Source organism: Sebastes fasciatus, chromosome 1, assembly GCF_043250625.1.
Source record: "Sebastes fasciatus isolate fSebFas1 chromosome 1, fSebFas1.pri, whole genome shotgun sequence".
NCBI classification, from domain to species: domain Eukaryota; kingdom Metazoa; phylum Chordata; class Actinopteri; order Perciformes; family Sebastidae; genus Sebastes; species Sebastes fasciatus.
In genome coordinates this window covers 31,842,615-31,855,913 of record NC_133795.1, presented here as the reverse complement: position 1 = coordinate 31,855,913, position 13,299 = coordinate 31,842,615, and the positions used below count along the sequence as shown (strand labels likewise).

Here is a 13,299-nt window from a genome sequence, read left to right as displayed (position 1 = left end):
GATTTATTGCATACTTATTGTTCAATATTATAACCCTTTTTTAACCAATTTGTTGTTGATTACAATAAAACCTAAAGGGATAGTCCTGGCTTGGAGAAGCAGACAAGAGTTACAGCATGGAAGCAAAGCGATGTACCACGTAAATGTATTTTAGCCACATAAAACAAAGGCCCACCTAAAAAAAATCAATATCAGTTTAAGTGTATGTTTAGCTGTGGCTCAGAGGGTAGAGCAGGTTGTCCACCAATCGGAGGGTCGGTGGTTCGATCCCCGGCTGCTACGGGTCACATGTCGATGCTTCCTTGAGCAAGACACTTAACCCCAAATTGCTCCCGAAGGCATAGCCATCGGTGTGTGAATGAGTATTTAGATTAGATACTGATGGGCAAAGTTGGCACCTTAGCAGCCTCCGCCATCAGTGTGTGAATGGGTGAATGCTGACATGTAGTGTAGTGTGTAGTGCACATAAAGCGCTTTGAGTGGTCGGAAGACTAGAAAAGCGCTATATAAATGCAAGTCCATTCCCTTGGTGTGAGACAGCTATACAGTCTATGTTTCCAATGGGGAACTGAAGCTGCTATCTATGATCTCACCAAAACAATGCAGGCTCCATTGAAAAAAAACGTATTTTACACAGGGTTGCTGTTCTATCGCTGTCTCGACCGGTTAGTTACTGTACCTCCGCCAAGGCCAGAGGCCTTGGGCCAAGGAGGTTATGTTTTCACCGGCGTTGGTATGTATGTTTGTCTGTCTGTCTGTCTGTCTGTTAGAATGGTCACTCCAAACGTTTGCGAAGGATCTGAATGAAATTTGGAGGGGTGGGGTGTGGCACAGTGAACAATCCATTAGATTTTGAGAAAGAAAAAAGCGGTGATCTGACGTGATGAGAGACAACGTAATGTAACGTTATACAGACATAACAAGGCTGCTGAATGAGAGAGGCATCCGCCGATACGTTACACGGAAACACACCGTGTTAATAATAAGCTGATCAAGGCAGAGCAGCAACTCCTGTGTTCTCTGAGGTAAAATTGTTATTTATTTTTTTTCAATGGAGTCTGGTGGCTTTGGCGAGAGCATAGATGGGTACAACGGCTTCTGTTCCCCGTTGTACGGCTGTCTCGCGGCAAGGTATAGCGGTGAAAATATTCTAAATATAGCGTACACTTCATTGATGCAAATTTTTTAGGTGAGCCTATCTTTTAGGTGGCCAAAATAGGTTTTGCTGTCGCCCTCTTCTACAGCAGTATATTGCTTGGTTCTGTGCGGAAACTGTCTGTTTCTCAAAATTGGGGGTGTGCTGACCATCATGTACTGCAGGTAATACACTGAATATGGATAAGTACTTCTCACAACGCCACTTCAAAACACCCAAACTCTCCCTTTAACTTTAACCCTAATTGCACCCTATCGTAAACCATGAATATACCTAACATTTAGTAAAGCTGTTGACAGTCAACCAACAGTCTGTTACTAAAAATGTTAGCCTGTTTGACAATCAGCTGATGACACAGTTTAATATCTACTGATATACTGTTTGGAGTCAACACTGGACTGTCAAACTAAAGTGATACCAAGATCCACTAGCATTACCATTAATATATAAAGATAAGGATTTCCATGATGGCTATAAGTACAGTATATCTATGTATGACCATATTTATGATGTCAGAATATACATAACAGGACATCATAGGCCATGGGAACCACTGCTTTCTAGGTGCATTCTCCAGAACTGTTTATTTTATGTCTTCAGTCTAGCACATCAGTCATATAGCATACACTATTATAGCCCCAGTTTACAGAACTACATTAACAACATTTGGATTAATATCAACTACAATAAGGATCAATCTAAACTGGAACCTGGAGTATATTAGTAGTCAATTCTGCATCTAATATTTTGCAACTATATATATACAGTATAATATCTGGTAGGGTGTCATGCACAGCACTAGAGTCAACTCCACCGTAGTAAATTCAGTATAGTACAGTAGCGAGCAGTTGCTCACCATCAAACCAACACTCCCTTTTTTATTGAACTATTCAGGTTTTGCAGAATTGTGCTCGACATCTCAAGACTCTTAGAAACCCATTGAACAAAGACCCTGGCCTCTTGGAAGGCAGAGGCGGGCAACATACATCCCCTGGCTTGCTGGCATCCAGTCAAAGTCCAATTGAGGGCAGAACAGGACAGAACAGAGCCGGGCCAGGAGGCTGAAAAGAAAGGAAGGCTCCTCTGGCCACGTCTCTTAAACAGGAGAAGCCCAGAGGAGTGATGCTGGCAGTGTGGGAAAATGTGCTTTTCTTTGAAGCACGCACAGAAGAGCATCAGTACACACACGCATACACACAACTTCATTCACAAGATTGAAATGGGTGTGCTCATACTACAGACAAAGATAAAGTAGACCATTCACACATACGGGCCTAAACACACTCTCATAAGCGCATGCACACTCCAATTACCCGTACAACTCTGGTCACATTACAACTGCAAGCAGCAGCATTAGGATATGAAGCATTTGAGGCAGTGAACTGTTACAGTGTGGGGACAAGTGCCAGTTAAAGCTTGATTTTACCCTCAGAAATTTACGGCATTCTGTCTTACTGAGTATCCTGCACATCCTTCACCTTAAAAGCCTGAATCGGAAGTTTAAAATTAAATGAATACCAAGATAATGTTTAAACAGTAAGGATCCACGAGACTTAATGAGACTGACCACTCTTGCCTTGTTAATCCTAGCGTGGCCTACAGGGGAAAGTGTGGGAAAAGTTGCCTCCTGCCCAGCAAATCCCTCCTTTAATTTGTCAAATAAAACGATCACACACCCTAAACCTTCTCGCCCTCTTTCTCCCCATCTCTCTGGAGATGAAAAGGACAATATTCAATCTCTCCATGCACTTTTGATGCTCCGCATGCTCCATCCAGCTCACCGCGGGTAAACATTTAAGCCACCACAAATTTACTGGTCAAACTTGCCCCTGCCTCGCCGTAAATCTAACAGGAGGGCTTAAATGCGAGAATGGCTGGCAAACACGGCCAACAAAAGCAAACAGCTTAGCAGAGTCGGAACTGAATGGGCTGTAGGGTCTGTGGAGAAGAAAGCAACTCTCTCTCTCTCTCTCTCTCTCTCTCTCTCTCTCTCTCTCTCTCTCTCTCTCTCTCTCTCTCTCTCTCTCTCTCTCTCTCTCTCTTGCAACGGGCGAGCTGTGGTTTATTTCTCATAGCAGGAGAGAGAGAGAGAGAGAGACAGGCAGCAGAGGCGGAGGCTGAGGATATACTCTGCATGCTCCTCATGAACGCTCTCCTTTCCTCCCGTGAATACAGGAATCAATCTTGGACCGGCTGCTAAAGCCCAGCCATGAAGAAGCCTTCTCCCCTCTTACTTCACAGCCAGACAAAAGACACTTCAGGGAGATATAGGCATTGCCGCCTAGTCGTTTTTTCCCCCCGTCATGTAGAATGTGAACCCATTAATTTTTCCTCACACACCTCTCCTCTTTTCTCTTTACTCTCTTTCTTCCCTCTCTTTTTTCACTCCATCTCTATCTCTCTATACTCATTTTGGCTCATTGAATCTGAGAGGAGTTTCTTAAGGGGAGCAAAGCAAGGTGCAGAGTCCTCACTATCCTCCTTGAGGCTGCTACAAGAGACTCAAGGAGGACATTGAAATGGAAAGGGTGATGGGAGGAAAGGTAGAAGTGGGTGGTACACACACACCTTTTGTCCTCTATTTGCAGGGGGTAATGCATGTGGGAGTTGTTTTGAGGACGAAGAAGGGAAAGTTCTTTATCTTGTGGCTGTTTCGGTGTGTAAGACGGAAATTAAAACTGCTCCAGTGAATAAAAAAATGCAGTAACAGCAAAGTAGCATGCACACATATTCCTGCACACTCACATATTCATGTACAAATATCTCCATCATGAGTTGGATGGTGCGATAACAGAACACACATACAATTTTCTCATGTTTAGCATGCAAAAACATACTCACATACTTACAAGTGGTAATCAGAGTTCAACCAACTCACATACACACACACACACACACACTCAATAGTAAACATGCATTTCTCCGTCTCACCTTGCCGGTTGACTTGGGTCCCTTCCAGATGCAGAAGTAGCAGATGAACCAGGCCAGGGCCAGACACATGGCCAGCTCCCAGCGCATTCCCCCCATGTGCTCAATACCATCTGATATCTTCAGCACTCGGCGTCTGATTTGGCACAGAGAACACAGATGATTTATTTTATTCATATATTAGATTTAGTTCATACTTTTGTGTGACATAAGTAGAAGCCTTTGTAAACACTTTCTGAAAAACAGAAAGTGGGTTTGAACATAGCACATAGAGCCTGTGCAGACTCTCTGAGATCAGTTTTCAGGCATTAAGTGCTAAATAACTTAAAACACAGAGGGAGGATGATGAAAAATAAATATTTGCTTGAGGTTGCTATAAATAGTAATGCCATGTCTGCTGGTTAACCATAGTTCCTAGTTCAGTTAATTCATTCCCCAAACCCCACAAAGTACATCTACGCCTCAACTTCAAAACACAGTCACCCTATTGGCATGCTATAGTAACTTACAAATATAATGTGCAATGAAATGTTTTTCTTCAGCCTCAAAACTCATTCATGTTTTGTAATTGAATGGAGAAACCTATAATCTATATCACATTGGATTTGATCCAGTGGGCTACCTCCGGTTCTGAGAAGTGAGGCCAATGCGGAAGTGCCTTAAACTTGCATTCATTATAATTGCCAGCAGGGGGCGACTCCTCTGGTTGCAAAAACAAGTCAGATTGTATAGAAGTCTATGAGAAAATGAGCCTAATTCTCATTTGATTTATTACCTCAGTAAACATTGTAAACATAAGTTTATGGTCTCAATCACTAGTTTCAAGTCTTCTTCAATACAGCATGATGTTCATTTAGTAAATTATGGTCCCATTTAGAGTCAGATAGACCATAAAGCAGGGTATGCTTTAGGGCATGGCTACCTTGTGATTGACAGGTCACTACCATGGCGTTGTCCAGTCTGGGAGTTGTGTTTTCATCTTACAACGTTAACCCTTTCACAGTGTATTTTCAGTTCATGAAAGTTTATTGTGACCTTTGTACTTAGCTCCACCCTCTCGTGTCACGGTTGCAAAAAAACACGATGGTGACGACCAAAAACCAAGATGGCGATGGCCAAAACGCTGAACTCAAGGCTTCAAAACGGCAGTCCACAAACCAATGGGTGATGTCACAGTGACTACATCCACTTCTTATGTAGTCTATGCTTTGATCACTAAAGATCTGTATTGTCTTTTATTGGTTCTCCATGTACAGTCACTCATCAGTCACTCAGGATAGGTGTATCCTATCACACAGTACCTGTCATAAATATGGCCATCCTGACCAAACCATACGTCCACTTTCTGTCAGCGACTCAAAGAGCAACATGACATTGAGAGGACTAACCAGCAGTACTGGATGACCTTATCGATCCTCTGCGATTCACTCTGCAAGTCCCTCCTTCCATCCATGATGGCTGATCCTCATCCTGCTGCTAACCTGGCAGTTGAGGATGCAACTACAAGTTAATACAACGTTAATTTCCAAGCAGCAATTGTGGAACTACGTCTGTGTGGAACAATGCAGTCTTGAACAACGTGAGGATGGCATGGCAACAATCTTCACATTTGTGGCTACACTGCCTCTTTCTAAAATTTAGAAGTCACTTTCTATCTGCCATCTGATGACTGGAAGTGAGGAAAGAAGTGTTCTTCTCCAACAATGAGACTTCTTCTCTTCTGCTGAGTGTCCTCTACTTGCCCTGTGAGTGGACTTCCCATAGCTGTTCAAACAGTGAACGAAGGTGTTATCCTCTTTTGTCCTAATGTGGTCATTGAGAACTGGATACAGCGTTTGAAGCGGGGCCCCATTCATTCCTATGAAAGTTGCTCAGTGGCACATGATGCCAAAATGGCTCGACTTCCAACTGGAAAAGTACCCGGATCTTCCGGTGATCTTCCGCATCCATTGGGCCCATGGAGCAGGCGCAGTAGCGTCCGCTCGGTCACATGGCTCGGTCACGGGGTCACAACCGTCACGGTGTCGTCACGGCTTGCTAACTCCGCCTCCCAGCCCTCGCTCCATCCTCGGTCTTGATCTAATTCACATGAACGAAGGAAGTGAAATAACTCTGGATAACTGGATTCGGCTATTAGTGCATTTTACAGCTTTTAGGACCTAATGATTTAAATAAGGGCTAATCAAGTGTTTGTTCTGGGAAGTTGATTCACCTCAAAAAACATTATCCGCTGAGTTACAGACGTCTCTTTCCCAATGTAAGTCTATGGGAGAAAATCTTCTTGGGTCCAATGGCATCACGTGATGGACACGGAAGTTGTAGTGCCGTCTTTGGCCACTACGGAAATTGGGATCAGTGACCGGCACTCTTCCTGGGGGGTTGGGATGATCATGTCCGATTGGCTTAAGGGAGACACCAAGCAGGAAGACACCTTCGATGATGCATCCTTGATGGAATGGGGACGAACCTCCATAATAAAGGCAGTAGGCATTGTAATCTTATTGGAGATGACATGTTGCTTCGTATCCCCCAACACTTTAAGCTGCTAGTGAGCATCAAGGATGTGCTGGCGGGACAACTGCACTGTGGTGGCTAACATTACCAGGCAGTAAGAAGTCTGGTTTGCTCCACTGTGATGGCCACAAACCACTTAAAATAGGTCATGCAGATTCTTCAGCCACTGACCATTGTGGTTCTCCTGGAATCAGAAAGACAATTCACCCTTGGGGGACAACGATTGAGCACAAGCACCATGGTCAAGAAAACTGTTTTATGTTTTGTTTTTTTACTCCACCTCACATCCTGATACTCTGCCGTCGAGCAGCTGTCGGCAATATGGTCCACAGATGTGAACTTGCTGACCAACATGACCAACTAAATTCCCACATTAGAGAAGCCACCCTACCTGTCTTTAAAGGACCAGCGTGTAACATTTCGGGGATCTATTAGCAGAAATGGAATATAATATCCATGACTATGTTTTCATTAGTGTATAATCACCTGAAACTAAGAATTGTTGTGTTTTCGTTAGCTTAGAATGAGCCCTTCATATCTACATATCTCTTCAAGGAGTCCGCCACGTTGCTCCGCCATGTTTCTACAGTAGCCCAGAACAGACAAACCAAACACTGGCACTAGAGAGAGCCTTTCGCCATTTTTACGTTACCTGAAGGACACCGTAGTTCTCCAACATGCTTGTGAACAAAGTTCCCAATGGGGATAAATAAAGTATATTTTGATATGGCTAATTTCAGCATGCTGCTCAGCAGTAGAGAGTTATCAAGCCAATAAAACCTAATAGAGGGCTTGTAGTGTGTTACTGTAATATAGGTCTACTACAGGACTACAAATAAAACGTTCTTCCCTGCGATACTCCTACAGGTGTAACAGTGTAGGTGCCAGATATAGGGCACGGTATCAGCGATTATGACATCACAGCTTGTCGTTGGTGGTGAATCAACAGTGTGTTTCCTGTTTGTTGAAGGGAAGCCAGGCAACAGCATTGATGGAGGATGAGAAGCGAGCCTCAGAGCCTCAGAACTACACGGCGCTGCCAAATCTTTGCCACCGAGTTCACCCCCGCAGCTCCTGACCAGCCATTGATCAAGGTGACATGTTCTTGGTGGCCGGCCACAGGCTAGGTCCAACACAGCCCCCCCGGTCATCCGAGAGGGCAAGATGTGAACGCTAATGTGTGTAAATATACTTGTGTGTGTTCTCAAACGAGTGTAAATTAGTTTTATATGGGTGTAAAGAGCGGCAAATTTCTACAGTGCAACCTGCGTGCATACTGTATGTGATTATGACGGAGTAGGTGTGGGAGTTTCTGAGGTAAACAATAATATCTTGTAGTTTTTACGGGTCCGATATGGTTCAAACTGAGGCTAAGCAAACAGGAGCCAGGTATCTTCCACCTGGTCACATAAATACTGTGTAACCAGCTTCATAAGTATCTGCGTTAATTAGTTTTACCAAACAAACAAGTCTAACTTTTAAAATGTAAAAAATAACACATTATTGCAACAGACTCCTAGAGGATGAGGACGAGTGCATTAATATCTTTTTTCTGGTTCATTAAAAAGACTTCGTCCAGACATATCACTACTTTAGTGATACACTGGTAATATTATTCCACATATGTACAAAATTATAGATCTGCAACGATTAATCGATTAGTTATCAACTATTAAATTAATCGCCAACTATTTTGATAATCAATTAATCAGTTTGAGTCATTTTTTAAGAAAAAAGAAAGTCAAAATTCTCTGATTTCAGCCTCTTAAATGTGAATATTTTCTGGTTTCTTTACTCCTCTATGACAGTTAACTGAATATCTCTGAGTTGACTGACGTTTTTCACCATTTTCTGACATTTTATAGACCAAACAACTAATCAATTAATCAAGAAAACAGATTAATCGACAATGAAAATAATCGTTCGTTGCAGCCCTACAAAATATATATGCATGAAAGATGTGTTGTGAGTCTTTTCATCAAACTCTCTTTCAGTGATTTAAGCTTAGTATTTTTAAATGTAAAGATGAGATGATAAGCAACAATATTGTGGAGCACCAACGTTAACATCCATACAGATGGCAAAATACAGCTTGTTTAACTTCCTGCTCTGATGTTTTTTTTATGCTGTATATACAGTACAAAACATGACAGTGTGTCTTGGCATTGATTAAACAAAGCCTGGTTGGTAGCTAAAACTACTTTTGCCAGCAACATAGTGGTTGTCTTTTTGGTCATTTCCTTTGGGCATATCTTTCCCTGGGGGTTAGGTTTATGTTGCTGGCCCAAATCTGATGTTTTCATCACCGATGATCACTTCATTTTTGACTTAGACACAAAAATATAGATCGCAGTTTTAATTTAACCAATTGACTGCAATATCTTTTGAAAGAAACAAAACAATTTGACCCAGCAGTGTAAACAAAGCCACTGGCAGGGGGACAGGAAGTGTGGTCAGCATTGCACACTGACAAGGCCTGATCCGCTGCCACACACATGGCTCTAGCTGGGAGACAGCTGGCCTACCAGGGCATGTTGACACACAAATATGAAAAGGGCTGACTAATTATTGGGGGAGAGGTTAGGGGTGGTCTGTGAAACAGTCTGGCAATGTCAGAAGCTCAGATTATAAAACATTATAGTAGATAATGACATTAAAGGACGTTGTAGACTGCCTGAACTGACAAAGCATCTCCTCGTGGTGTTTTTATACAAATTGTGATACCATTAATATTTTATATCCACAGGGATGAAAGCCGTCATCAGAGTTTGCTCTCCAATAAGACTTTACACACACAAACAGAGCGTGAAATCTCATATGAAGAGTAATGAACATGACAGAACATGAAAAAATCCAATAAAAAATGTACTCACTCCCAGAACTCAATGACTGGAGAGGTTGCGTTGTGGTTTGTAATGTTGGTGGCATTTTCTCCATAGTAGTCGACACAGTTATCTGTGGATATACAAATACGTCTTGTTGTTTTTTACTGCAGTTATAGATGTAGATATGGCATTGCACATTAAATCCTAGGAGGTATTCTCTTTACTCTTGAAACAAAAAAAGATGCACACAATTATTTTTGCTCACAAGAATAATGTCCTCTCTTATCCACTGTTCCCTCCTACAGTACCTGTGTTCCAGTAGTGCCCACAGCTAGCCCACGGCAGCTCGGTGGTGAAGCAGTTGAAGAGGTAGAATATGGCCCAGGCAAGGATCACTACATAGTACACGTTTAGATGAGCTTCAATCACCTGCGTTGCATAGCCAATACCTGAAAACGCAAAGAGAGACAGGTAAAGAAAATGGAAAACTGCAGATGATTTTTCAAATTATTGTAACCTGCAAGTATTCACAGCTGCAGTGACTAATGTCAGTATGACACCTGTAGGAGTCTGTATAAGTGTTACAACAGATACAATTTGTAAAAACACTGATGAATTACTCGGGATCATCATGAGGAAATACATTTATATAATAGTGTTTGTTGTGGATGTGCAAGAATTGAGTTTCATCACTACTTTGTCTCTGTCTAGTTTCCGATTTTCTATTTAATTATTAAAATCCTCAGATTTTAATAATTAAAGAGTGTGTTTTCTCACCCTCAAATAGCGGGCAGACTTTCCTCCAGCAGGTGATGCCTCCCTCACTGGTGAACTGACCCAGGGCAGTCTCCAGGAAAAACACGGGGATACCGCAGCACACGAAGAAGATGACATATGGAACGAAGAACGCACCTTTATGCACACAAAAGAAAATATATACAGAGCATGAATCAATACTCGAATAAAAAAAAGTCTGACAGCTTGATAGTCTAAAATGTACCTTAACCCCAAAAAAAAATGTAAACTTTAAACAAGAATTCACAAAATTCGGATGAAAGCGCTCACTATGACGCCACCCTCCACTGTAAAACGACCTTTACAGATGATGGATGGAGGACCCATACTGTGCTGTCTAACGGTGCCTAATGAGGGAACCCACCTCTGTTATTGACACGATGGTGCATAATGGATGAATTAATAAAGGACATCATATTTTGACACTTCTCTTGCCAATTTTTATAAAGTGACAGCTCTTAGAAACAAAATTGACCTCCCTCTTTGGTGCGGTAGAAGATAAAAGAACTTTCACTCAGGAATGTGTCATTTTAATGATCATATCCTGTCCTACTTATGTGTCTAATCAGAGGTAATACTTGCTTATATTTATTTCAAATCTTGCCTTTTCAATCGTATCTGTCTTACCTCTTCCTTCCTGCAAGGGAGCTTGTCTTATATCCTACCACCTTGATTCTTTGGGTCATGTCCATACTTACTGTATATCACAGATAAGTGAAACTTCTTTACCTCCTCCATTCTTGTAGCAGAGGTAAGGAAACCTCCAGACGTTGCCCAGCCCGATGATCTCTCCAGCCACAGACAGGAAAAACTCGATCTTGTTGTTCCAGTGGCCCCTCTCAATGTACTGCACCTTGTCCACGCTGGAGCTGGACCCTTCCGGGTCTTTGCCATCCTCTGGTTTACCGTTTATAACGGGCCCGCTCTTCTCAGCTGTCATGACGCTCCAGCAGCCCTCTGAGAGAGAGAGAGAGAGAAAAACACACAAGGAGAAGAAGAATTTTAAAAGGTGACCTCATAATCAAAACCTGGAGTCAGTGACTTTTTCTGTAATTTACATCATTCCTGGGACATCTGAAAGGGACTGTCCCATTAATGCAAAACCACGCCCATTGAATAGTCCACACTTATATGTATGTGAAGGCTCAAATCAGCTGAAAGAAGTCCAATTCACTTATTATGTAACTGCATGGCCCCTTAGCCATGAATCACAATAATTGAGGAGCAGTGTGGAATATCAACTATTAATTCAATTGAAAGATAACAACATAACAAAATAACAATCATATAATAAAGAAGAGCAGAAAACAGACATTGTACATTGATGTCCAACCAGAATGAGGAGGAGTGTAAGTGGGCAGATAAGAAAAAAACAAGCTTTCAGTAACTAAACCACAAACTTCTGTGAACACTGGCTCCCTCTTCTGCATGTAATATCATTGTTATACAGCATTACAAATAACTAAATGTGTTGAAAACCAATCAACCCAATCAATCAAGTTAGAAGCCTAATGAGAAGTTAATCACATGTCAATAAAAAAGAAGCAGAAATTGCTCATGCAAAATAGAAATGAAAGCCATGAAACATTGAGTCGTTTACTCACCAGTCTCCTATGGAACAGTGGCAAACCTCCTTTTGGCTCCTGCGATGATGCGCACTAACAATTGGCTTTACAAAATACAGGCTAGTTAAGTCTGATCCGAGGGGGGTGAGGAGGAGAGAAAAAAAGGAGAGAGGGGGACAAAAAGAGGAAAATGAGAACAAACTGGATCCGCGTTGAGTAAAGTGGTTTAGTTGCGTTTCCCGTCTATATAAAGGAGGATCCCTGACAGTGGCAGAGTGACGGTAGATGTAGATCTTGCACCAGGCGATGGAGAACCTGCGACTGCGCTCAAACTCTGCAAGCGGTCCTCTCTCAAGCGCCTCTAGTTGGAGGAGAGCCATGTGGTAACCAATCTAGCTCTCACATCCGCGTTACCACAGAGAGCACAGAGCAGGGGGACATGAGGAGACGGGCACAACACCAGGAGAAAAGTTGGATTGGTGCAAGTTTTTAAGCATGATATTTGAAGTTTTTTTTAACAATATTAAGTAGCTTATTATATTACAGCTGCACACATTAGGGTTAGGCTACATGTCTCTGAATTCATGGTTGGGATGTGGCATACACAAACCAACCAGGCACTCAGGTAGATAATAAAAAAATGTATTGATTTTTTTAAAAAGGGCCCTAATGCAACAACAAAATGTACAATTATAGGCTATACCATTCTGGGTCTTATTTATTTATTTATTCATTTGTTTTTTTAATTTTCAAAGGGGTCCTCAAAACATGGAAGTTAACAAACATTTAAAGGGACTGTTTGTAAGATTCAGAAATCCTTGTTAACAGCGACACCTGTGGCCGTTAAGTACATGAAAGTAAGCGTCGGGCTCGCGCTCGCTCTACATAGACATGAACGAGCATCGCTCAAAACAGTGAGGCGACACACGTCAGCTAAAACCACAATATCACTCTATTTCACCTGCTTGGCAGTAATGTTAGCTGACCAGACGGAGGTCTCTCCATGAATCAATGCTGATCCTAGTGTTGGCTTTTCCTGCTTCAGCCTCCCGACCACGGCCGGAGGAAACAAGACACGGGAAACCTCTGTTGGTCTGGAGGAGCTGCAGCAGTTATTTCTGCACAAACATCCACTGTACATTCACTAGATATTCTCAGAGCTACGAAGTCTTCTGCAGTGTGGAGTGTGGGGCAATGAATGTGAGGTGGAGCGAGAACGAGCGCGCTGTGTGAGTGAAGGCAAGCAGGCAGAGGAGCAGAGGAGCAGAGGAGCAGAGGAGCAGAGCACAGCAGAGACTCCGGCCCTGGAGACCAAAGCTACGGTCTCCTCCGCGTACTACGACCGCAGCAAACACTGTTTTGCAAGATGGGCTTCACTAGATATAACTTTGTGGTTTTGGTGCTTCCTTGTAGTTTGTGTTGGAGTCTGAGTCTGAACAGCATAGCCACACGCGAGCACGCATGGGAAACCGACCCGGGTGATTTATGCGTGTAAAAAGTTACAAACAGTCCCTTT

At 42.5% G+C, this 13,299-nt stretch overlaps 1 protein-coding gene across 1 annotated transcript in view; it reads right to left on the bottom strand.

The window, feature by feature from the left end:
• slc6a11b (solute carrier family 6 member 11b) overlaps positions 1-12,139 on the bottom strand; it is a 33,337-nt gene extending 21,198 nt beyond the window's left edge. The window contains exons 1-6 of the mRNA XM_074643460.1: positions 11,823-12,139; positions 10,948-11,175; positions 10,201-10,335; positions 9,732-9,872; positions 9,472-9,553; positions 4,088-4,220 (exon numbers count right to left, since the gene is read on the bottom strand). Coding sequence (XP_074499561.1) covers positions 4,088-4,220; positions 9,472-9,553; positions 9,732-9,872; positions 10,201-10,335; positions 10,948-11,158 — 702 coding nt within the window. The 5' untranslated portion in view covers positions 11,159-11,175; positions 11,823-12,139. The remainder of the gene's footprint in view (positions 1-4,087; positions 4,221-9,471; positions 9,554-9,731; positions 9,873-10,200; positions 10,336-10,947; positions 11,176-11,822) is intronic.
• Between the last annotated feature and the right edge of the window lie 1,160 nt (positions 12,140-13,299).